The following is a 26,103-nucleotide window of genomic DNA, read 5'->3' as shown; positions in this document are numbered from 1 at the left end:
TAGGCTTATTCCTTGTGCCAGGAGAAGGTCAAATTTTCACCATGTCCGCGGCCCTGGGTGACGGGTAGGGTCCCAGAGAGCCTGGTGAACAATACAAATTGGCCACTGGTATTTAGGAGTCAAATCGGAATTGAGTAAAAGGGCTGGGAATGACTCTCTCTAACTGAAGCCTGTTGGAGAACCAGGAAACAACTCCCTAAAATGAGAAGGTGGTGGAAAGCCGTGGAGGGTCTTTCCCTTGGAGGAACACGTGGAGGATTCTGGCAGCCAGCACACATTTTCCATTCACACACCATTCCGTGCCTGGGGGACGCAGGCGGGGCCTCGGACTCTAGGCAAAGCGGACCGACCTGCTCCCGCAGCGGAAGCTGGAGACGCGGGGCTGACAGGGGGCGCAGGACTCGGGCGCCATCACTGTGATGCTGCCCCCAGTGGCCACGGGGCCAGAGGCAATCTGGCGGCCCGGGGTGGTGCTATACATGAGGCCCCCCAGGTGACTTCACCGCGGGAGCTGCTGACGCCTGTGGGAAGAGAGGGGACAGGAAGGGCTGAGTGGCCTGTTGTGATGTCACCAACCCCAGGACAGGCCCTAAGGGCTTCTGCACCGCAGGAGCTTCCTCCTCCTCAAAGGGGTTTAGTGGTTCATAACTCAGACCCTGTTCTCCTCAGCATCTCAGCCTTCTAGGGCAGGGGTCTCCAACCCCTAGGAACCGGGCCACACTGCAGGAGGTGAGCCGTGGGTGAGCACGCGATGTTTCATCGGCTGCTCCCCACATCACTCCACCATCGTCCCCCCGCACCCCGCCTCCGTGGAAAAATTGTCTTCCACGAAACTGGTCCCTGGTGCAAAAAGGTTGGGGACCGCTGTTCTTGGGCACCTGGGTGAGAAGGAATCGAGGACCCCTACACTCAGAGGGGCAAAGTTACTGTGCCCTTATTACCCTGGCCTGCAGTTCACATCGCCACCAGTGGATGGCGCTCAACTATGCCTTTGTTCAGTGCCTCCAGGGAAGCGTGGGGCGGGAGGGGGGCATGAAAGTCCCCCTCCCTCCCAGGCCCGGAACATTCCGGGTTTAGTGGGTTAGGCTGTCAGATTCAGATCTGCCCATCAACAAAGCCATTTTTCTAGGGGTGCTTCAAGCGGGTACTTACAGACATTCACAGAGCCCACACCTTCGCACAGCCTAAGGGGAAAGAAAACTCCGTTAATTCTGGGCACTGAGCTGGATTCCTTGAGGCAGATGGTTGCTTGGCCACAGAGAGGGCCTTCCTGTGTACAGAGCCAGCCCCCGAGAGGCAGGAAGTGCTCCCGCAAAGTCTCTACTAAATGCTCACTCTCTTTAACTATTCTCTGACCACAGAGACAAGGCCTTCTGATTTTCAGCAGAGGTGAGCGAGTTTATGAACTCCACCCGTGTCCTCCAATCTGAATGGCGTGGCCCACCCTGGATAGTGCCGATCAGGCTCACAGAAAGGAGAGTCGAATTGAATGCAGCAGCGTGTGTGAAAGGGCTTGATGCCAAGGAAGAGCTACCGCCGCAGGGTGCGTCATCCTTATAATGCACCCGCCTCCAGGCCAGGCCACGCTTCAGTCTCCCTTAGGAAGCTACGGGAAGACAATGGATTTTAGAGCCGTATGTCTTGGGTGCGGGTCCTGGCTCTTGTGCTTGTTAACCGTGTGACCACGAGAAAGCCACTGAACGCTGGGCCTTCTTTCTTTATCTTTGGATGGGAAAAATGATACCTACCTCACTGGACTGGGAGGATTAAAATGAGCACCTAGCACAGCCCTAATAAGCATTCAGTAAATTATCATTATTATTGAAGCTTGAGCTGTGCTAGCAGTGGGCAGAGATACAGCTCACATTTGGGCTCAGCGAAATTCACTGCCAGAGGACCAGGGCCTCCCCCTTCTAGACCCCGAGGTCTCCCTTAGCCCCACCTGTGCTCCTCGCCCTCCAGCAGGCGCCTGTAGGTGGCGATCTCGATGTCCAGGCCCAGCTTGGAGTTCGTCACCTCCTGGTACTCCTTGAGCAGGCAGGCCATGTCCCGCTTGGCCTTCTGCAGGGCCTCCTCCAGCCCGGCCAGCTTGCAGCGGGCATCATTAAGGGCCGCCTCGCCCTGCTACTCTGCCTTGGGCACGGCAGCCTCCAGCTTGGCCCGCTGTGGGGAAGGAGATGTGAGGACGAGCAGGAGAGAGAGAGAAGGTGCAACTTGGCTCCCCTGAGTGGAGGGAGCTGGGGCAAGGGTCCCAGAGAAAAGGTAGGTTAACTACCTATAAACAGGTAGTTAATGGGACTATGAACACGAGGGAGGAATGGGCACTTTTCACCACCTCTCCTTTGGTGGTGTTGCAGGGTGGCCAGGGAGGGGGAACATCAGTGATACAGCTCATCCCAGCTCCAGTGCTGTGTGATGTGCCAGGGGCCCTGCCCTCTCTCTGGACCCCTGCTTCCTCACGGGCACATTCTGAGGCCTGATTAGGGCCAGGCCTTTGCTCTCCTGCTGGCAAAGGGCCTGGTGCTGCGGTCTGCCTGTGCTGGCTATTCAAGCTCTCCCGGAACCCATACCTGGCACTTGGCATTTTCAACCTTGGCCGTCAGCCTCTGGATCATTGGTTCAGCTCACCGATCTCCTCCCTGGTGCGGCGCAGGGTCTCCTCGTGCCGGATCACCGTGGCCTTCATCTCCTCGCACTTGGGGGAAGCAGAGAGGCTCCTGCGGCTCAGGATGGGACATCCCATCCACTCAGGACAACACGGATGATCGCGCAGGTTGTGCAGTGCTCAGCCTGTGCAGCCAGACGTGGCAGCCCCACCCTGACGCCCAAATTGAGATCTGTCAGTCCTTTTCTTACCATCCCTAAAGATCAAAATCCCCAGACAAAAGAAGCCTTCTCTAATATACACCTTGCATCCTTCCCAGTGCCATGTCTAGGAGGCAGGTGTCCTGGGCGACACACCTTGCTGCAGCCTCGGCCCGGCTGCGGCTGGCCATGTCATCGTACGGAGCCTTGATCTCGGCGACGAAACAGTCCATGTTCAGGTCCCGGCTGTTGTCCATCTTGACGACGACTGCGGTGTCTGAGATGTGGGCGTGGAGGACCTGGAGCTCCTGGGGGGCCGAAAGCCAATGCATTTGTTTCTGGTGCCTTGTCTGGGCCACGTGCTCCACCCCTGGGGGCCATGTCCACTCCCTGGAGTGGGCACTGGTCATGTATGATACATGACTCCCACTCCCTTTTATTCACACACAGGTACATCATAAGACAGTAAAGCTGGGAGGGGCTTTGGAGGTCAGCTGGGGGCAGCCCACGACTTAACAAAGGGGGAAACTGAGGCCCAGCATTTGAAAAAGGCCTGACTCAAAGTCATTCAGCAAGAGAGCTGGGGTCTGAATGCCGGGACTAGTGATCTGTCCAGGAATTAGGACCCCCTCTCTGACTGGAAACTCACCCTACCCCCCTCCCACATACACTCTTTCATATCCATGTAGAGACCAACACGCACAAAGGCCAGCACACAGGCACACACGCTGCAACACCCAGGGGCTCACCAGCACAGAGAGGCCCAAGCACACTCGAGCGCCACCGTCCTTGGGGCTTACCTGCACGTGTCTGTGACAGCTACACGACAGGCCCCTCTTGCCAGTGCGTGCATGTTCTTTACATGCTTCCATCACTCAGGGGGCAAATGTGCACACAACACCTCCCCCCAGTCCTCACGCCTTCCCTCCCTGCTTCCTGGCTGGTTGGCAAGGGCCTCCTCACCTCGTCATAGAGGCGCTTCAGGAAGCTAGACTCCTCCACCAGAGCCTCCACGTTGGCCTCCAGGTCTGACTTCCGCAGGTAGGCGCAGTCCACGTCCTGGCAGTGGGGCGAAGAGGAGGGGGTGTGCATGTGGGAAGAGGCCCCCGGAAGGTGCCTCTGGGTCGGTGTGGTGACCCACCACAGGGCAGGCTCACCTTGTTTAGAAGCATGAACTCGTTCTCTGCTGTGGCCCTCAGAGCCCCCTCCTCTTCATACCTGGGGGTGGGGGAGACAGGGGCTGGAGGTGAGGGGTCGGGGCTTGGCAACCATCTCAGCACCTGGGCAAGCTCTTCCGGGGCTCAGAAGGGATGAACTGCAAATGTCATCCTGTCCTCTCCTTGGTCTATTTTGGGCATTGTTCGTGGGCTAGCCCTGTCCCAGCCTGGCTTTTTCCACCCCACTCCTGCTGCCTCTGGATGAGTAACACTCCATCCCCCAAGCCTAAAATCATCTGTGCGTCCTAGATCCAAAGAGAGGTGGTGCCACGGGCAGGAAGGGCACGGAGGCCCTGTCATGAAGGTGAGCGGGAGTGGAGGAACAAGAAAGCTGTAGAACCCCACAGTGGGTTTCCTTACTCCCCCGAAAACAGCTCTGAGACTCACGGGCCTCCACGGGGTTGAGGTGGAGCCAAAGAATCTGAAAAAATCTAGGCCCCTCCTGACTATCCCCTTGGGTCCCAGGCAGCCCCTGTTGACAGACAGGCAGCTTCTTAATGAAGCTGCTTCAAGAGGCTTGTGGGTGGAGCTTTCCCACGGCCCCTGTTATTCTGGGTCGGGCGCACTCACTTCTCCTTGTAGCCCTCCAGCACCTCCTGCACGTGGCTGAGCTCCGAGGCCAGCCTCCCGCTGTCGGCCTCGACACGCTCAGCCTCCCGCCTCAGCGTCTCGACGTAGCTCTGGAACAGGGGCTCCAGGTTGCTCTCGCAGCACTGGAGGTTCTGGTGGAACTGCCACTTGGTCTCCAGCAGCTTGTTCTGCTGCTCCAGGAAGCGCACCTGCCGCCCAGGGTGGGATAAAGAGACTCAGGAGGAGACTGGGGAGGTGCCTGCCTCCCCAGAGCTCTCTCTCCCTCTGCTCTGATGTTCTCTGAACAGCCAGGGCCAGGCGAGGGCTGAGCCATGGAGTGTCTGCGACTCAGCGGGCCTTGCTCCCAGCCCCCTAGGGAGGCACTGTGGGTGTGAGTGCCCCCGGCTTGAGGCCAAGGGTCTGATTCAGCTCCCAGGTCTGCCACTGTCACAGCAAGTTGTCTAACCTCTGGGTGCTTGGTTTTCTCACTTCCAAAACAGAGATGATAATAGTACCTTCCTTAAAGTTGTAAAAATTGAACAAGTTACTATATGTGAAGTGCTTGGAACAGTTTCTGACACACAGTAAGTGCTCAATCAGTTGAACTATGACTCGTTAATTATCAGTCATTCTTCATTTATGCAACAAACATTTATTGAATATTTACTATGTGGTGCCAGGACTTGTGCTAAGATACACACACACACACACACATCTTTGTCTATGTCTGTACCTATCAATCAATTTTATTCAATTCTCACAACGCTTTGGGGGGAGATCTTATTTCTCCTATAGTACAAAAGCAGAAGCAGAGACCCCAAGGTATGAAGTGACTAACTTATTGTCTCATAATTAGTAAGGAGTCAGGATCTCATGTCCCTTGAGTCCCCTTCACTTGCCTGTCACCATAGTCTGTCTGAGCTGCTCGCTAAACTCTCAGCTTCAATTTGTTATTCAAAAAATAAAGATGATAATATCTACTCCATTGAGTCATGTTGAGTATTAACTGAGATCACTAAAGAGAAAGGGATAATAAGAAGGTACCCCCGTTGCCCCCAATCCCAGACCCCAGAGCCTGGTCCTCCTTCCTCAGCTGGAGTAAGGCCTCAACGACACAGTAGGAGCCGACATGAGGGGAGATGCAGAGGTGGCCTTTCTGAGAGGCAGCCTCAGGGCAGTTCCGGGTTTCTCACGCTCTGCACTGGTGGGCCTCCTCCCGCCATCCTGGCAGCCTTGCCTTCCCCATTCCCAGCTCTGCATCCACGAAGGAGGCTGCCAAGCCTGCTTGGTTAACTGTTACACCTCCTCGCCCACTACTGTCCTTGGAAGAGAATGCTAACAGCTAACGTTTATCAAGCACTTATTGTGTGCCAGCACTGTCCTTGCATGAACCCCGTGGATCCTCACACCACGCATGTGAGGCCGGACAAGCAGCCCGCATGAGGACTCGCGCGGCGCAGGGGCAGAGCGAGGGTGGGGAGGCAGCGTGGCTCTGAGCCGCGCCCTAACCACTTCCGGAGCGGCCCCGCCGCAGGAGTCTCCTCTCCCCACTGTCTCCCGCTCTTCCGGTACCCAGTGCCCTGTGTTTCAGCGGCAACTCTGATATTCCCACGCTGTCTTGTCTCGGGAAACACGCACACTTTAGACTATAGACTCAATTTCTGGACCACAATGGGTGTCCGATATACTTTGCAGGAATTAAACGAGAAGACGCATCCTTCCACGCAGTTTGGTCTGCATTTCTCTCCTGCTGCTGGCTGCCATGCTGGCTCCCCTACAGATCCTCCTGAGGGGAGGGCGGGGCTGGGGCTGTCTCTGGACCATCCCAGGCCTCACTGACCTTGTCGATGAAGGCAGCGAACCTGCTGTTGAGACACTTGATCTGCTCCTTCTCCTCGTGCTTCACACACTGCGCGTTGGGGTCGATCTCCAGGTTGAGGGGCGCGAGGAGGCTCTCGTTGACCGACACGGTGGTGATGCAGGGCGGCCTGGGACCGCACACGCCGCCGAAGCGGTACCCGAAGCTGCGGCCGCAGGAGCCGGCGCGGAAGCCGCCCCCCGCTATGCGGGGCCCGCAGGATCCCAGGGCTGAGACGCTGCGGCTGCCGAAGCCCGTCAGCCCCCGGTAGCAGGACACCCCTCGGCAAGGGGCAGCACTGATGCAGCAGCGGCTGCCAGTTTCGGGGGCCACAGCTGAGCACGAGCTGAAGGTCCTAGTGACCCCACATCCTGGGCTGATCCTGTAGGAGCGGCAGGTCATGGTGTGGGTCTGAGCAGATGGAGGCTGAGTGCGCTGGGGTGTCGAGGGTGGCGGGTGCACTGCTTAGGACGCTTCTGGCTCCTCTGATCCTGGTCCTTTTATTGGTGGGGAGAGCTGGGCTTGGCTGCATGAAAGGAGTGAAAAGTCATTTTATGTTGTTTATTGGCTTGGGGAGTTTGCCAGCAACTCCCCGAGGACTCGTCTTAAAGGTGAGCTCAGCGGCAACTCTGGGCCTCCCTAAAAGTATTGAAGATGTTATTAGGGATACTGTGTGTTTGCACTTTTCATCTTCAGAGCTCGTTTACATACATTAGGTAATGAATTTTCTCACAGTCTCCCTGTGAGATGGCCTTCACCCACACCTGGAGGCGGGTTTGAACTCCACAACAGTCTGAGGTGGCTGGGCATGGAGTAGGGGCTGGGGCCACTGTCTCCAGGGAGAAGTTCTAGGGTCCCAGGTTGGGTGAGACCACCAGCGGTCATCACCTCTGTCCTCTTGGCTCCACACTGAACACGTTCTCAAGTAAATCGATGTGCTTCAGGGGCTGATAGATCAGGTGAGTCAAACCCACTCAGGCAGCGTTGCTTGGAGGTCGTTCGGGTCCAGAGGGGCCATTTTGACCATGCTCCCTGCAGAACAGAGGGCTGGAGCACGTGGTCCCTTAGAACCTTCTGGATTCCACCCTAGGAGTTTCTGTTCCAGAGCCTTCATTTCTCACCCGCAGAATTGCAACTCTCAGTGGCCACAGTGACGGCCCCTTGTGGATAAGGGGGTGCCTCCCTTTAGCCACTTTCTCCCACTTGGCTGAAAGGATGGCAGAAGCCGGGATAACCTCGCTGCTACGGACTTGCTCTGGACACCGTCCCTGGGTTCTTTAAGAAGAAACATGTCCTGTGAGTCTCACTTCCTTCCAAGACCACCAGCCAGGGCAGGGGCAGGGGCTCAGCCTGTTTGTCGGCTCCAGAATTGTCGCCCCTAGAAGAACATTCAGAGACTGCTCTGCACAGAGACGGGGGTGGGAAGGTGGCTTTTTTTTTTTGTCCAAGGACACTGTGATTTCTGGCTCCTGGGGGATCTGAAATCGTCGTTCCTTCTAATATCCCTGCATCCCTGTGTGTCCTGGGGCCATTTACTAGGATAACGATGGATAGTCTTTAATGTTCATTGAGCACAGACCTAGGGATGTGATCTGTGCTGAGGGAGGATAGCCAGGCCCCTGAGAGGTCCGGGACTTCAGGAAGAAGAGCTGAGGAACTTCTTCTGAGGGTGACAGCCCCTCCAGGGAGCCTCCCAGAACCGAATGCTATCCCTGTGCCACGGTTCCCTGAATCCTCCCTCAGATGCCCCACGTTCTGTCCTGGGTCTGCCCTTGTCTTCACAGCCAGATCCACTGCAGGTCTTTGCCCAGCACCAAGCTGACTGGTTTCTATCTCCACATCCCACGCCTGTCCTTCCAAGTAGGGCAGAGACTTTGGGTAGGCAAGGAGCAGGAGACCTCACTAGCTGGCCCCAAATAGTCTTCAGATCATACAGTCACCCATGGTGAAGCCGCTGGCATTTAGCAATCTGGGCAATGGAATCCAAATTGGAGGACCTGGTATAAATGTCAGCTTGGACACTTCCTAGCTGTGTGGCTTTGGGGAAGCTCTTAACCTCTCTGAGCTTCTGATTCCTTGGCCGTAATGTGGGATTCATTCTTATCTTCTGGGGTTGTTGGGGGGATTAAGTGGATAATATACAAGAATGTGCTTTGGGGACCAAAAGGGTCTGTATAAAGGAAAGGGACTCTTGCTTCCCATCAGAAACTCCCCTGCCACCCCCTGCATCCCCCCACCCAGCAGAGAGTGGGCCTGCTCCTTGCCCGGTCCACAGGCTTCACCTCCTCTGCACATTTATGATTTCATTATCCTTTCAAGGTTGCTTTTAATGTTTTCTTTAACCTGTTTTCCCTAGTGTACAAATTTGGGGTGGAGTCTGGGGTGGAGAGAGGAGGCTATACTGGGGAGACGGGGGATGGTTTCCCAGCCCCCACCCCTCAAGTGGGGCCCTGTGGGCCTGGTTCCAGGGATGGATTCTTGAGCCTCGGACAGTGAGCTCACTGACTGATGGTGGTGTAGACCTGGATGGTGTGGTGTGGCCAAGAGGGATTCAGACCCTTTGAAAGTGAGGAGGGTGGGGACTTAGCATGGGAGGTGGAGGAGGGATGGGCCCTCCGCTCTGCCAGCCTGGAGAGCCCATAAAACCTCATCTGCTTCTCAACTCCTGTGAGCCTCTGCTCTCCTTCAGCCGATTGAAGAGGATGGAAAACCCATGTCTGCCTCTTGGCAGCAGGAGGGAGCGGAGGCTTAGCCCCAGAGGGAGGTTCTTGTGTCAGCTGTCCCCTCAGGACCCCAACACACACACACACACACGCACACACACCGCAAGCCTCCACCTCAAATTGGGCCTAGGCACTGAGGATGGGGAAGGAGAGCCAGGGGACTCAGGAGACCTAGAGATACCCCACTGCCTTCAGAAATAAAAGACCCATCCAGGACCAGCAGGACTATTCAGAACCAGGGTGTGAGCCCCTGGGCGGGTGTGCCGGGAGTGAGGGCAGGCCCCGCCCAGCACAGGGATGTGCTAGTGGGCGCTGGGTGAAGTTTGCATCACTGCAGGTGGCAGCAGAGCCCAGGGCCAGTGGGGAATGCTCGGGAAGACCGTCCACATGGTGCTTCGGATTGAAGGGGCTGGGCTGGAGCGGGAGGCTGAGTCCTTATGGGGCTGTTCCCAGGTCATCCTGGGCAAGTGAGAAACTCACAGATCAGGCCAATCTGGCACAACGCCCTGGGGGGTTTGTGTAGACCTATGGGACCTGGGTCTTTTCCATCTGGTTCTACCCAAGGGAGGCACAGAGAACCCATAGAACCATGCCCATCTCTACCCATCACCCAAGCACACTGCTTAGTGAGACCAGATCCTTGTCTGGGTGCTGGGGTGGGATCTGGATCTCTCTTTACTGGCCTTCTCCTCATTTACTGCCCACATGTGCCCTGTGGGTTCTCCGACCCCCTCTCCCTATCCCCAAGCCTTCTCCCTGGTCACACCTTTGCCTGGAATGTCCCGGAACAGCCGGCCACCTCTTCCAGGAGGTCTTTTTGGACTGGTCAGAGGAAGGCTGTGATTTCTCCTCCTCTGGCTCAGCAGGCAGCTCACTAAATGCCCTTTCCAGGGCTGCTCGGTTCACTCCAATTAGCCTCCTCCACACGCGCTTGTCCTGGGTGCTGGCATTCGTCATGCTCTTTGGTCCTGTCCCATTGTGCTCCCCCCACCTTTTGAAAGCCACACCCAGTGTCAGAATGTCCACTCGAAAACCCATGGCCCTCCCATAATTTAAAATACTCCCGAGAGGCCACTTTTTCCAGGAAGTCTTCAAGCGCTAATTGGCTGAGAGAGGTTTCCTACTCCACCCTGGCAGCTTCCATGACTCCCTTTGAATCTGCTCCATTCCTGGAGTCCCTCTCCTGGGGCTCCCCAGAGGCCTCACCGCTCATACTCACACCCACGGCTGATGCTCCATCCTCCTCCCGCATGTTGCCTAAGCTGGGATGCCTGCTGGGGGCACACGTGCTCTTCCACCCACCAGGCACTCACTACCTGCCTTCCCTTCTGCTTTCTCTACGGTGCTTAAAATCCCCCTGCTCCTAGGAGGGCTTCCTGGATTTGTCCAAAGATGGGAGAGCGCTGATACCTTCTCATCTTGCCCTACGTGTCCTTAGAGCTGCCTGTTGACCCGGCTGACTAGTTCTCTGGGATTGACCCTGAGAGCTCCCATGGGCCTGTCCTGATCAGGGCCTTGGTAGCTGTCCACACAGTTCATGCAAGTTGGGCATCTCCCCTCATCTCTGCCGGTCTTTTCCACAATTTTATTATGCGTCCAGATCTACGCCACCTCCTGATGCTGGGACACAGTTCTTGAAGGGTCTTTTAGCCCCGTGACACTTCCTCTGGCTTTTGCAAGACTCAGGTGTGACTCAGAGACCCTATGTGAGAGGAGTGAGGTCAGAGCAGCAGAGAGGCGTTGGATGAACACTGGACCCTCCCAAGCGCATCTGGGGCTGGGCCCCTCATCCAGCTGGCAAAGCCGCTCCCTGGGCCACCCCATCTTTCCTCTCATGGGCTTCCCTGCCAGAAACTCTAGACTCTCCTCCCGAACCCTGTCCACATGCCTTCCTGCAGGCAGCTTTCTCTCATGGCTTTGCTGTTTCCTGTGGCTATTCTGGGCCAGAGCAGATGCTCAGTAAATACAGAGCCTCAAATTTCAAAATTGGACCATATTAATGGTTTTGAAATTTTCTTCCTCTCCTCCTCCTCTACCTCCTCCCCCTCCCTTCCCCTCCCTCGTCTTCTCTTCCTTCATCTCCTTCTCTTCTTCTTTAGCAGTAGAACCATTTCCCTAAATCTTAGGAGGAAAACAGCTATATAAACCTGCCTGTCTATCTATCTGTCTGTCTGTCTGTCTGTCTATCTGTCTATCTATCCAGCTATACAAACAGATAAGATGGACATGATGGGGCTTCTCTGGTGATGCAGTGGTTGGGAGCCCACCTGCCGGTGCAGGGGACACTGGTTTGGGCCCTGGTCTGGGAGGATCCCACGTGCTGCGGAGTGGCTGGGCCCGTGCACCACAACTACTGAGCCTGCGCTCTAGAATCCGCGAGCCACAACTACTGAGCCTGAGCTCTGGAGCCCACGAGCCACAGCTGCTGAGCCGGCGTGCCTACAGCCCATACTCTGCGGTGGGAGGGGCCACCACAATGAGAGGCTCGCGAGCAGCAAGGAAAAGTAGTCCCTGCTTGCCACAACTAGAGAGGGCCCACGCACAGCAGTTAAGACCCAACAGCAGCCAAAAATAAATAAATAAATTTATTTAAAAAAAAAAGATGGACATGCTGGTCTCTGCTTGCCCTGCCCACCCCCACGCCAGTGCTCCCCTTAAGACACTGAGCTGTGTCATTCCTCTGCTCAAATGCCCCGATAATTCTCCATTTCACTCAAAGTAAAAAAAGAAAGAAAAAAGAGTCCTAATGATGCACCGCCTGTCCCTGTTGTTACAGTTCTCACCTCATCCCCTTGCTCTCGTCACCCACACCGGCCTCCCTCTGCTCCTCAGACACACCTGGACCACTCCTGACTCAGGGCCTTTGCACTGACTGGCCCTTCTGCCCTGAATGCTGTTCCCTCCGCCACATGGCCCGCTCCGTTGCCTCCTGTGGCTCTTTGCCCAAACGTCACTACTCAAACAGGCTTCTCTGGCATTTCTTTTAAAAATGGCAACCTCCCTTCTCCCTCCCAGAGCGTTCTCCAACCAGCTTATCCTGCTCTGATCTATTTCTTTTTTCCATAACACTTAACACCTTCTAGCACACCCTATAATTGGCCTGTTGGTTCTATTTCTTGATGATTATCAGTCTTTCCTCTCACCCAAAATAAACTCCATGGAAGCAGGATTTTTGTCCATCTTGTTCATTGATGGTTCCCAAGCACTTGGAACAGTGTTGGGGATAGAGTAAGTGCCCAGTAAATACTTGCTGACTGAATGACTGTGTAAATGAATGGATGTCTTGGATACTTTAAATATTTTATGTGTGGCGTTAAATGCCACTGATGGGAAACTCTGGCCCTTGAGTCCTGAGAAGCACACTTAGTTTGAGAACCATGGCGCTCAGAGCCCTCCATGGCTCTTTCCTGATTCAAGCCTGTGGTTTTCTGAGCATCTGTGGGAACACAGGCTGACAGAGACACAGGATGGTGAAAACAGTGCCGTGCTGGCCTGGTGAGTGAGGGGGGGGATTTCTTTTCCTAAAGTTGCTATTCAGTGTTGCAATGCTTGTGTCCTAAACACAGTTTTGGAGAAAACAATTTCTTTTTAAAAGACTCCCCTCTCATAGCACAGGGAACTGTACTCAATGTTTTGTAATAAACTATAAGGGAAAATAGTCTGAAAAGGAATATTTATATATATATTTGTATATGTATATAGAAATGAGTCTCTGTGCTGTACACCTGAAACTAACACGATATTGTAAATCAACTATACGTCAATTAAAAAAAAAAACTTAGGGAAATTGATTAAAAAAAAAAAAAGGAAAAAAAACGAAACAAAAAACTCCCCTCTCAAAATCCTGTTGCGGGAGTGCTTTGAAAATGCCCTGGTGCGGTGTCTCCAGGGAAGTTGGTGGCCAGCAGAGGGCAGCAAAGCCCCACAGGCAGCCCCGCAGCGGCTCAGTCCTGGTTGCCGGAGCTGGAAAGGCTAGGGAGCCGCCTGCCTGCGGATCAGAGCTGGGGCTTCGGTGCAGACGATGGAAACAGTCCGCTGACACCTCGGTATCCACCCTTGTTTGGTCCTGGAGTGGCTGAGCTGCTGAAAACAGCTCTTCTCCATTAGTAGTAAAACTAGAACCACCACCACCATCACCATCAAAACAGTAGCAGCGGTTTGCTGTGCATCACCATGTGCCAGGCTATGTGCTAATAATCTTTGAAATAGGAACTATTTTCCATTTCACAGGTGAGGCAAGAGGCTTAGTGAGATTGTGACAGACAGAACAGCATGGTGGTGATGAGTGTGAGTTTTGGAGTCAGAATGCCTCTGCTTTGACCCCTGGGCCTTAATTTTGTCATCTGTCAAGAGGGAAATTCTTAAAGTGCCTACTGCCTAAGATTGTTGAAAAAGTCAAAACACAAAACACACTTGAAACTCTTCTCAGTTCAGTCTATAAGTATTATTCTTGCCTATTATTACTTTTGGTCACACAGCTATTTTAAGTAGAGAGCCTGGGATTTGAACCGGGGTCTGTGAGTCCACAGGTTTGAACCTTATGCCATCTTTGGGGGAGAATCAATGTCTTAGCAATATTGAATCTTCCAGTTCATGAACATAGTATGTATCTCCATGTATTTAGGTCCTCTTTGATTTCTTTCATTATTGTTTTATAGTTTTTAGCATACAGATCCTTTTTAAAGGCTGATACTTAGGTATTTCACTTTTTGGGTGCTATTGTAAATGTTAAAAATACTTTAAAATGTTTTAATTTCCAACTGTTCTTTGCTTTTATAGAAATGCAATTAGTTTTTGTATATTGAACTCACGTCCCATAATCTTACTAAACTCACTTATTAGTTCTAGTAGGTTTTAGAAAAAAGATTCCTTGGGGTTTTCTAAATAGAAAATTATGTCTTCTGAAAATAGAAAGAGTTTTATTTCTTCCTTTCCAAACCATATGACTTTTATTTCTTCTTCTTGCCTTAGTTCACTGGCTAGGCCAGCTTGTGTAATACTGACTAAGGGTGGTGTGAACAGATACCATTATCTTTTCCCAGTCTTACAGCAGAAATCATTCAGCCTTTCACCATTAAGTATGTTGTTAGCTGTAGGATGTTGCTTTGTTATTTATTTATTTATCTATTAGTTGCCATTTAGGTCAAGGAAGTTCTCATCTATTCCTAGTTTGCTGAGAGTTTTTATCATGACTGGAGGTTGAATTTTGTCAAATCCTTTAGTGTATCTATTAAGATAATCATATGATTTTTCCTTTTCAGTCTGTTGCTGTCATGAATTACATTAATAGGTTTTTGAAAGTTGAACCAGTCTTGCATTCTTAGGATAAACTCGATGATGTGTTATCTTTTATTTGTTGCTGTATTCAATTTACTAATATTTTGTTGAAGATTTTTATATTTAGTTTCATGACAGATACTGACTTGTAGTTTTTCTTTTCTTATTATTTCTTTGCTTGGTTTTGGTATCAGGGTAATGCTGGTCTCATAAAAGGAGTTGGGAAGTTTTCCCTCCTCTTATGTTTTCTGGAAGAATCTGGGTTGAATTTTTCCTTAAATATTTGGTAGAACGCACCAGGGAAGGTATTTGGGCCTGAAGTTTTCTTTTTTGGAAGATTTTAAACTACATGTTCAATTCTTTTTTTTTTTTTTTTATGCGTTACGCGGGCCTCTCACTGTTGTGGCCTCTTCCCGTTGCGGAGGACAGGCTCCGGACGCGCAGGCCCAGCGGCCATGGCTCACGGGCCCAGCCGCTCCGCGGCATGTGGGATCCTCCCAGACCGGGGCACGAACCCGCGTCCCCTGCATCGGCAGGCGGACTCTCAACCACTGCGCCACCAGGGAAGCCCATGTTCAATTCTTTTAGTAGAAATACAGCTATTCAGGTAGGACTGGCTACACAGATTGTGGGGCTTAATGTAAAATAAAAACGCAGGGCCCCTTGTTAAAAATTATTAAGGAATTCAAGATGATGACAAGAGTCATTAAACCATGTGTGGGGACTTTCTATGGTGTGAGGTCCTCTGTGGTTGCACAAGACACACGTTAAGAGTTCTGGTCACAGTTCCGATGTGTTTGTGTGCGTGTGTGTGTGTGCATGGGGTTTCTTGTACCAATAAGCAGCTGGTGTCCCACAGTTCAACTCAATTCTGACACTATCTACCTGGAGATAGCATCAGATTCCACAGGTCAAGGGTTCAGTCCTACAAGACTGCCCACCCCCAATCCTGCTTTAGTTGCCAGTTGCAAACCCAGGCTGTCACCTGGACTTTTGACCAACCGGCTATAGATTGAAAGTTTCAAAGACTTCTCCTTGGCTTTGATTAATTTGCTAGAGTGGCTCACAGAACTCAGGGAAACATTTTACTTACTAGATTACCAGTTTATTATAAAAAGATATAACTCAGGAACAGCCAGATGGAAGAGATGTATAGGGCAAGGTATGGGGGAAGGGTGCAGAGCATCCACGTTCTCTCCACGTGTGCCACTCCTCCACATGTTCACCAACGCAGAAACTCTCTGAATCCCCCAGTCCTTGTGGGGTTTTTATGGAGGCTTCATTACATAGTCAGGATTGATTGATTGATTCAACCTCCAACCCTGCTTCCCTCCCTGGAGGTTGGGGAGGGTGGACTGAAAGTTCCAACCCACTAAACACATGGTTGGGTCTCTTGGCCCCTGCAATGATCCCAGAGCAACTGGGGGCAGGGTGGGACTTGGGGAACAAGTGAAGGATTTCGCCCTGGTAGGGAGGAGGCTGGAGGGCAATGCGTGGAGAGAAGTGGGCCGCTTGGCATTTGTTTTCAGAGCTTTTGCTATATGTCTCGTCTCCCTTGCTGAGTTGTGAGCCCCTCCAGGGAGGGGCCTGAGCGCTCTTTCCTCAGTACCTCCTCTGTCCCAGGACACCAGCCTCTGCCCTTGGCAAGTCCCCAGGGGGGTGGGCTAGTGGAGTCTAGGAGGCAAGCTCCCCCATCCCCAGTGTGATTGGGAAGGAAAGGCCAGAGTCCTAGTGATGCTAGCTTGGCAAGTTTATTGAAATCCCAGCAACACAAAGAGCAGTACAGACAGGCACCCACCCCAGCCCAGGCCTCCCTGGAGCGTGCAGACATAAACCCCCCTGCAGTGAACAGAGTTGGGCCTCCCTCACACCACCAGCAGGGGCGTGGAGTGTTGCAGGGCCCATCTCTCTACCAGCACCCACCCACCTCGTGGACTCACATGCCAGGGTTACACCAGCACCCCAGGAAGAGAAGCAGCTAGGATCTATGCCACTCGGAGAAGAACCATCTCTGGGGACTCAGGGATCCCTTGGCCCACCAAAAACGGTGGATCCTTCTGGGTCAGGAAGAGAAGGAAAGGACCTTCTCCTGCCAGGGAAAGGAAGGGGAGGGAAGCAGAGGACGGTGGCTGAGGACACCTGCTGTGTGGACAGCCAGCTCTCCATTCTCTAAGTTAATCCAAAGCTAGGACCAACATGCTGATTTTTGTAATTGCATTGAATCTGCATTTCTTGAGGTCTTTGGGCTGGGTGGTGAGGAGTGATCCAAAGGAAGGAAACTGGGAGTCAGGGAGAGGCCAGTCCACTGGGGCTGTGGATGGAGCGTCTAGGTGGTGAAAAAAATCCCCCCAGAGGACACAGGCCAGGCAGAGCAGCCCTTGGCTTCTTGGCAGGATGGGTACCTAGAGCACCCTCGGCCCAGAGTCCGGGCACTTTCGGGACAGAAGCAGAGCCGTGGAGATGGTTCTCCCTGGTCGGTGGCTGGCCGGCGCTCGGTTCGAGGTGGTGGTGGACACGAAGTGGACGCTGGAACCGCGGCTGCTGAAGCCGCCCTCAGTGGGCAGCGGGCAGGGGACGCTGGGGGCGCAGGTCTCGCCCACAAGCACGGAGCTCCCCTCCCCGGAAGCCCGCGCTCAGCGGGTCCCCACCGCCCACGACCTGGGCCCCGCCCACATTCGAGCTCCAGAAGCCGCTGGACCGGTTGCTGCTGCGGCCCGAGATGGTGACCCCACCGCGGGAGAGGCTGCAGGTGGTGACCAGAGGCTCTGGCCCGCACACCAGGCCGCCCCAGGAACTGCTCACCGCTGTGGGAGGATGAAACCCTCAGTGAGGCTGCCTCATCCTCCACCTCCCACTGGGGGTGGGGGGAGGGACGGGCGGTGGCAGCAGGGGAAGTGACCTGGGTCCGAGTAGTTCCTACTGTCTACATAGTCAGTACCCACTTTTCCCTTCTCTTGTCTGGGTGTCTCAAAGGCTGTGACTCCACTGAAGTCAAACATTCGGACTAAAATGGAAGAATTCAGCCAGTTCCCCAGGTGTTGGCCTATAGCCATAAGCCCACCACCATTTATATACGGCCAAAGTCAGGTTGGGTTGAGTGAGGTGGGTAGTGATCTGGATTACCCAGCAGCTGCGTCAGTAGCTTCTATGAAGCCACAGGGCTTCTCTCTTCCAATGATATCATGCTCCTTGGCGGTCCCCACATTGCCCATCAAAAAGGTAGTCCTGGGCTCCCCTGGTGGCGCAGTGGTTGAGAGTCCGCCTGCCAATGCAGGGGACACGGGTTCGTGCCCCGGTCCGGGAGGATCCCGCATGCCGCGGAGCGGCTGGGCCCGTGAGCCGTGGCCACTGGCCCTGCGCGTCCGGAGCCTGTGCTCCGCAGCGGGAGAGGCCACAGCCCTGAGAGGCCTGCGTACTGCAAAAAAAAAAAAAAAAAAAAAAAAAAAGGTAGTCCTTCATTCCTCCTGACCCACTGATGGCTCTGCTCTCTAGCCCTCTGGTCTTCACTGGGCACACCTCCATGACCCAGGACGCTAATCTGATTAAACCTTGCTTAGACCAGCCCCCAGGGTGGACGGCCTCCCTATCATCCTTCTCCTCTCACCAGAATCCTTCCTGCCATCTGTGACCCACCCGGTTTAGCATACACAGCTGTGTATATTTGCGCTTTTGGATCAGAAATCTGGGTTTGAATTCTGGCCGTGCCACTGACTACCTTTGTGATTTCTGGCATGTCCTGTATTTTCTCTGATGGAGTAAAAGGGGGTTGTGCATGCCTATTCCTCCCCCCGGGGTTTTGAGGATTAGGGTGACGGTGGATAGGACCCATCTCAAGAAGGTTATAATTCTGGAGAGGAGGGGCTGGGTCTCACCTTCTTTGTGTCCCTACCCTGCAGAGCCCGGCACAGGTCCTGAGCGCTTTGTTTGGTGGCTGTAGCCGCAGCAGCAGCAAGGGGACTTGCGTTTAGCCTCGCCATCCCCTGCCATCAGGAGGGGAGGGAACTCCCTGGCATAGACCTTTCCATTCCTCCTCTGGTCTTTGCCCTCGAAGGACAAGACCACCTAAAGCAAAAAGACTGACTCTCTTCTGGAACCCTCTCCCACCTACCAGGCCCTGCAAACCTAGCTCCGGGGAGGAAGGCTCTGGGGGTGTCTCAGACCTCAGCTAAAGGGATGCTCTCAGTTTAGGGGCCAGATGGTCCCTGCTCCCCTGGCTGTCATGGCCAGTCTGGCCATGGGCTCCTGACCCCAATGTGGGCTTGAGTTTAAAGGACATTTGAAGGGCCCCAGGAGAGAAATGTGTGAAGAGGAAAAGACTGAAGGTTCTTACATATGTCTACTGGTCCAACACCTTCATAGATCTTTGGAGAGAGAAAGAAACAAGTTCACAAGGTGTCATTCCCTGAAAACCTAGGTGCTATCAGAGGGCTCAGTGGACCAGTGGTTCTCACCATTGGCTGCACAAGCATCAGGGAGCTTTGAAAAATGACACGTTCCTAATCCCTGCCCCAAAACTATTGAATCAAAATATTTGAGGGAATGTCTTCTTTTCTTTCTTTCTTATTTTAAAACAAGCTAACCAATCAAGCAGAACTCCCTGTGATTCTGGTACAGCCCGTCTACAGGCTTGCACTGAGAGGCACAGATCTAGAGCCATCTTCTAAACCCTTGCCAAGGGCAACCCGCCTAAGGTTTGCAGAAAAAATAGCTACCCCTAGAGAGTGCCCATTTCAGCAATTCTTCACGTAGTTCCCTCCCCCACTTAGTCTTTCTAGAAGCCGGAAGTCTGACCCCACTCCCACCTGCTGCACTGAGAGCACTTAGTGGCTCTCCTCGCCTTCCAGCAGGCGCTTATAGGTGGTGACCTCGATGTCCAGGGCCAGCTTGACATTCATCACCTCCTGGTACTCCTTCAGCTGCCGTGCCATGTCCTGCTTGGCCTGCTGCAGGGCAGCCTCCAGCTCCGCCAGCTTGCACTTGGCGTCGCCGAGGGCTGCCTCGCCCCACTGCTCTGCCTCGGCCACGGCGGCCTCCAGCTTGCGGTGCTGGGGGGAGGGCAGTTTGCAGGTGGGCTTTGGCAGGGACTAGGGGATCCTCAGGTCAGACTAGAAACTCTGCCCCCTGTGAGTGAGCACATAGCATGGGATGGAGCCTGTGGAGGATGCGTTCCCAGGGATTGTCATCCTGTAGTTTGACGTCACCAGGGAGCAGAACATTGCTTATCTTCCATTTCTATCCTCACTGATTTTGCACTGACTGATTTCTGCTGCTCTAAACCAATGGGGTCCAGAGAGCAAAGTCATTCTTTCTGCCTCACATTCCCCTCTAAGTCAGCCCCAGGTCTTTCCTTCTACGTGGGAGACTCTTTCCCTGGTTCCACATTTTCCTCCCCCAGGAAGTCTTCCTGGACTAATTCTCTTATTCCTATGTTTCTGGGTCCTGGTGGCCTCCCCCACATCTTCAGACTTGGGCTCCCCAGAGCTTGGGGCCCTGCCTGTCCTCCCTGTGGGGCTTTTTCTCCTTTCTTTCGCTCACCTGAGCCTTGGCGTGCTCGATCTCTGCCTTCAGCCTCTGGATCAGGTGGGTCAGCTCATTGATCTCATCCCGAGTGTTACGCAGGTTGTCACGGTGTTGGCCAGCTGTCACCCGCATCTCCTCATATTGGCGGGTGGGGGAGAAAGGGGTATTCCGAGGGCTTGAAGATTGGGTCAAGATCACAGCCCACTTTGTCATCCATGAGTCTGACCCCAGGGCTGCCTACACCCTTTCCCCAGCGCCCTCCTGCCCACCTTGGTCTGGTACCAGGCCTCTGCATCAGCCCGACTGCGCCTGGCAATCTCTTCATACTGGGCCTTGATATCGGCGATGATCCCATCAAAGTTCAGGTCCCGGCTGTTGTCTGTCTTCACGATGACTGATGTCTCAGAGATGTGTGACTGCAGCAACTGGATTTCCTGTGTTGTAGGATCAGCGAGACAGATGGGCTCAGAGTCCCGTCAGTGACCAGGGCTCTGCCACAGGGTCCCCAGGATGCGGAGCCGGAGGAGAGAGCATTGCTTGTTTGTTCAGAGCAAAGCAATGGGACAGATCATCCAAACCAAAAGCAAAGAAAAAGAGGTGGCCCAGAACCATTTCAGTCTGACTTTAAACCCTTGTTATATACTAGGAGACATTCCTTTAACATCTTAACTTCTTAGGTGACTATTAAAACCATGGGGGCCTAAGGACTTGGCGGAGAGGAGTGAGACCATGCTAAAGCTTAAACTTTCTTTGGCTTATCCACACAGTGGCTGTGCCAGTCTGGATCACTGAGAGCTGACAATATTTTAGAACACGGTGGTCTAGGAATTCCTATATCCCAAGTCCTTAATAGAACCAGGCGTGGGGCTGGGGGAGGGCTGGGAACTGGCCTGCAAGGTGAGGGCCCCAGAGGGAGCTTTCTTCAGCCTTTCCACTCAGAGCCAGCCATTTAGCTCTGATTGGGACCGTTCCAGACCAAACAGAAGCAAAAGAGCGCTAGTTCATTTGACTAATTAGGTAACACAATTTTTCTTACATCTCCTAGAAAATCAGTTTTCCGGGGTCTTCTCATCAGTAGATAGGAAGTGACATTCCTAGACCCCAGTCTTTAGATTGGTCAACAAGAAGTTGGCTCATGGATCCAAGGAGTTGATTCGTAGACCTGAGTCAGGCTGCTGAGAAGCCTGCTCCCCTTACCTTCTCCACTTGTACATACATCAACATATAGAGGATATAGATTTGATGGGAGGAGAGATGTATGATACCAAAGGTTAGAAAATACTCTAGTCCAGTGAATCCCCCAGGGAGTCCAGACCACACACTGAGCTCCTTGGATAGCTCAGAGGGGATGACCACTTACCGCCATGTATAGGGTTTTCAGGAAGTTAAGGTATCCACGTTGGCCTCTAGATCAGACTTATTTGAGAAAGCTGTATCCACATCCTGTATCAAAGAGAAAAGGATAAAATGCTCATTACTTGCACACTGTTTAGCCTCCCCACCTTGGCAGGCTCTGGAGGTGGGTGGGAAGACCAGGCCAGTTCCCACAGGGCCAGGCCAAGTGGGACAGATGGGAAAGTCATTGGGTGGAAATACAGCTTAGTGACTCTTTTTCTTCTCCCTTATATAGCATGAAACCCCCAGGGATGCTGGACATTTTCTGATGCTTATTTAGAGGCAAGAAGAGTCTAGACAATCCAAGACTCTTCAGATGTCATCCCTTCAGACCTCTGCTCTCATGAAGACCCAATTCTAAGTCACTGGAGGCCAAATCGGAACTTCGAAGGGAAGCGGTTGTGACCTTAGGGGGTCCACTGTGTGTGAGTGTTCACAGGGCTGTCCGGGCAGTGTCCTGGAGTTGCGAGAACGTTTGTCTGTCTGGAGGAGAAGTTTGCCTGGGCCTGTTGCTCTCCTTTTACCTTCTTCAGAGCCACAAACTCATTCTCAGCGTTGGCCAGGGGTCCCACCTCCTCTTCATACGCGGATGATAAGGATGAAGAGGGTGAGTTCTCACTCTGAACTGAGAGCCGATTACTCCCAGCTCCCCAGTTATCACCTCTTGTGACCTCTCTGCTCCGTCCAGGAGCCGGGCTCCCTGTTGCCATCTGCATGTTTTCATCCACTCTGTCCCATCTTTAAGACCTTTTATGAGTCCACAGCCCTTGGTTTCTCCAAATCCCTTTTACTTTCTCAGATTGGATGTGGGGTCTGAAAACCTGGACCTTTGCTGTGCTCCTCTGCTGGAAAAGCCTTAGGGTCATTGCACTTAGAGGAAGTAGGACCTTATTTGTGGCTGGACGTAGGCACTGTTCTCAAAACCAGAGAATTTCTTTTTCTGGGGTCAACTCACCCATGCTCACAGGCAGGATTAGGGACAACCATGCCCAATTCCAAGTCTCCTTTCTCCTCAGGACCCATGGAGGGCCTCCTCCTCTCATACATATCACATCCCCACCCCTGTCTTCAGGCTGGGAATCGAAACCAGCATTCAACCCTGATCCTTCCGGCAGCTCTCATCCAAGCTTGGCTGCTGCTTTGGGGACCAACCCGTGCCCATCCTAGGTCAGTGCAGTCCGGCAGCCACTCACTTCTTCTTGAAACCCTCAGGGACATCCTGCATGTTGTTCCCCTTAGCCTCCAGCCGGGCCTGTTTGCTGTTCACTACGTCCAGCTGTCTCTGCAGGCTGGTGATGTAGTTCTCGAAGAGGGGCTCCGGGTTGCTCCTGGCATATTTCTGCTCTTGGAGGAAGTTCCACTTGGTCTCTAGGAGCTTATTCTGCTGTTCCAGGAACCGCACCTAAATCCACAGGGGCAAAGACATGGCAATTGGAGTGCTTGATATAGTTACCTGTATGTCAACGTTGCTCAGATGGCCAGAGGTGACTTAAACCTGTGGTGACATCGTTCCCCCTTCTGTTGAATTTAGCTCCTCCTCTAACTCGGTAGAATCTGGCAGAGCAGGGCTACAACCCCTCCTCGTGCTCAACCAGGCTTATCTACAAACAGAAGCTTTGGAACCAAAGCTCTTCAACCATTTCCCTTTCAACCCTCTGAGAAAGGTGAGGGCTGGTTCACTGGAAAGTTGGAGATCGATTCTACCTGAGCTGGGGTTTGCCTATATCTGAAAACTGATTTCAGCCATCCCTAGCAGGGAATGAGGAGCAGAGTAAAGTACATTGGGCTGGGATGTGGTATTAGGAGGTGGGAATTCTCAGGTCATAATTCATATACCCATCACCTCAGAAATTCCATCAGCTGAGACTTATAGAGCTGGAGGGGAACATAGAGGCCATTTGCTCCAACCCCTCATTTCGGAGTGAAATGAAGCTCACAGAGGTGAGTTTCCAATCTCAGACACAATAGAGCATCCCCACTTCATGGAGACACGGTCTGGGGTTTGGGGCTGTGTCAGTTCCACCTCCCTGTTCCTCTCATCAGCCTGAAGACCAGTGACCAGCAGTGGTCATTCCCTACTGTTTCCCTCAATCTAGGGGACTCAACTGAATCTGGATATCCCAGGTGGGGGAGGGGTATGAATTCTTTGCTTTGTACAAAAATTACTCAACTCCATTCTCCATTTCTTTAAGCCTGAATAGGTGTGGCCACTCAGCCTTAGAAACCATGGAAACTTCAAAGAGAGCATGAGGATCTCAAAGGATAAGACCTCTTAAACCTGTACCAGCCAACACCTGGTGGAGGTGTTAGTGTTTCTACCCTGTTAGGGAGATATTCCTAAGTGACTAGGTGGTAGGTCTTAGTTTGTTCAGATGCCTTCAGATTTGGCTGGATGTTCCTCCTTCCCCCAGAAGACACCACCGTCTTCATCTATCCCTCTATGCAGCGCTTCCTCGGGCTCGTCCTGGCTCCACAGCAGCGTGACCCAGAAATCATACCGCCATGTCTCTGGCTGGTGCCTGAAGGATCTGGGGTCAAGGTCGATGCCCTAGGTCTGGACCAGTTCTTCTTAAGGGAGAGAACATCTCAGTGCATTTAGCTCGCGTCATCCCAGACCCAGAGGTTGAGCTGTCACAAGTACCTTGTCGATGAAGGAGGCGAATTTGTTGTTGAGGGTCTCAGTTTGCTCCTTCTCATCCTTCTTCACCCTCTGGGCATTAGGGTCAATCTCCAGGCTGAGGTGGGTCAGCAGGCTCTGGTTAACAGTCACTGCCGTGATGGACGGGGCTGCTGGCACTCCAGCTCCTCCAACTTGGTAGCCAAAGCCAGGGCCGCCAAAGCCATAGCCGAGGCCACTGCCGGCTCCAAACCCCAGACCAGCGCCACTCCCATCACCAAAGCCAAAGGCCATCCCACTGCCAGAACCGAGGCCAACTCCGTAGCGGATGGGCCGAGGGCACACAGCTACTCTCCGGGGTGACACTCCGACTGCCAAAGCTGCTAAGACCCTGGAAGCGGGGCCCACTCCTGCAGGAGACAGAGCTGGCCCGGAAGTGGTTCAGGTTCTGGGGGGGCATTGCTGAGCAAGAGCTGAAGCTGCCCACATGGCGACCAGAGCTGACTGTGTCAGAGCGGCAAGATGTGACGGTGTCCTGGGTGAGAGGCAAGCAGCGACTGCAGAGCAGGGGGAGCTGGAGCTGGGAGGCCCTCTGAGGCCAGTGGATTCCTCTAAGCACTTTTATGTGTGTGGGGATCTGAGGATTGGCCCCATAAAAATGGAAAAAGCCATTTGGAAGCATTTATGAGCTTGGGTAGTTAGCAGAAAATCTTCCAGCCAGTAACCTCCTTCACAATGAGTTAATCTCAGACACACCTATTTTCCTCAGAATCAGGGCCATAACATCAAACCTATAAACATTAAAAACATATAAACTCGTAAACATTATGGTCCTACTTTTTCCACAAGTCCACCACTATTGCCATTATGGGGACCTTAATTTGCTTTGGTCATAAATCCAATAGGCTTTCCACAGTAAGTGTGGCTAACCACCAGCAAGTTAGGATGGTAACTGCTCCAGCAAGAGACTGCAGCTATACAGATAACCCCCTCAGTAGATGGGGGTGTGCAGAAGACAGGCAGGGTTTTCATAGCTCTAAGTAAGAAATGATATGGTGAGAATACAGTTTGTTGCAATCCTGTAGATGGATTAAACAGTCCAAAAACATTTTGCAGTGTTTTATCTAACCTCTATGAACTGATTTGACTGTTTACATAAAAATTGAATTGTCACTAAAGCTCATTTGGGGTAGTGTAGATACATGTCTGATTTAAGACACTCAAAGGAGATCCATTCATTCATACGTTCATTTATTCATTTGACAATTACCAGTTACTCTCTCTCAGGTAATGTGCTTGGTGCCGAGGGTACAGAGATAAAAAAATGGTCTCTGTCCTCCTGGTGTTGGGGGGAGATTAATCTTGAGGACTTCTACCAACCAATACTTTTGTGGCATAGTTTGAGGCCAAAATTATGTACGATTTGGCCATGTATCTGTGTGGAAAGTTAACCACATAATTTTGAGCCCCCAAAATACACATTAGGGCTGATCTATAGTCCTGCCTATGCAGGTTCCTTGCATTATTGATGAATCTTTGGTTAGGAGGGAGAGACACCAAGCAATAAGCATCTGGGTAGGAAATGAAAAGTTCTAAGTCACTGGATATCATTATCGTTGTTAATCAATATCGCAGGTATTTCAGGACCCAGAGACAGATGTTTGCCTTTTCTATTCTAGAGAGTGAAATGATTTGTCCTACTCATCTGTGCCTGGGGGAACTTGTGCTTGACTAGATGCTCACTTGGGATTCTACTTGGAAGGGGATATGTGCTTTTCTCTGGAGCTATCCATCTCAGGTCTTTACTATTTTCTTCCATCCCAATCTCTATATCTTTGATTTCTTTTTCTTGTCTTACTGCATTAGCTAGGACTTCCAGTTTGATGTTGAAAAGCAGTGGTGAGAGGGGGCATCTTTGCCTTATTCCTGATTTTTGGTGGGAAATCTTCAAGTTTCTTACCATTAAGTACAATGTTAGCTGTAGTTTTTTTGTAGATATATATATATTTTTGTCAAGTTGAGGAAGTTTTCCTCTGTTCCTAGTTTACTACTGTTTTATACAGACCCAGCTATCAGGTGTATGTCTAAAGGGAGAAGCAGAAAAATAATAATAACACAATA

The 26,103-nt window shown here is 52.4% G+C and overlaps 2 protein-coding genes across 2 annotated transcripts; both read right to left on the bottom strand.

The window, feature by feature from the left end:
* Positions 1–331: 331 nt before the first annotated feature.
* KRT85 (keratin 85) lies at positions 332–6,852 on the bottom strand. The gene is given in 11 exon segments (XM_065887878.1): positions 332–492; positions 495–521; positions 1,153–1,184; positions 1,943–2,163; positions 2,571–2,617; positions 2,620–2,723; positions 2,962–3,113; positions 3,769–3,864; positions 3,963–4,023; positions 4,593–4,801; positions 6,433–6,852. Coding segments are annotated over 11 exon segments (1,530 nt in total).
* A 10,000-nt stretch (positions 6,853–16,852) lies between these two features.
* Positions 16,853–24,848, bottom strand: KRT84 (keratin 84). Its single transcript, XM_065888168.1, is given in 13 exon segments — positions 16,853–17,062; positions 17,064–17,254; positions 18,781–18,811; positions 19,271–19,495; positions 19,986–20,113; positions 20,242–20,404; positions 21,331–21,356; positions 21,359–21,413; positions 21,890–21,950; positions 22,559–22,767; positions 24,007–24,346; positions 24,348–24,539; positions 24,820–24,848. Coding segments are annotated over 13 exon segments (1,860 nt in total).
* Between the last annotated feature and the right edge of the window lie 1,255 nt (positions 24,849–26,103).

The sequence above is a fragment of the Phocoena phocoena genome, chromosome 11 (assembly GCF_963924675.1).
Source record: "Phocoena phocoena chromosome 11, mPhoPho1.1, whole genome shotgun sequence".
NCBI lineage: Eukaryota > Metazoa > Chordata > Mammalia > Artiodactyla > Phocoenidae > Phocoena > Phocoena phocoena.
This window is presented reverse-complemented; position numbering and strand designations above follow the sequence as displayed.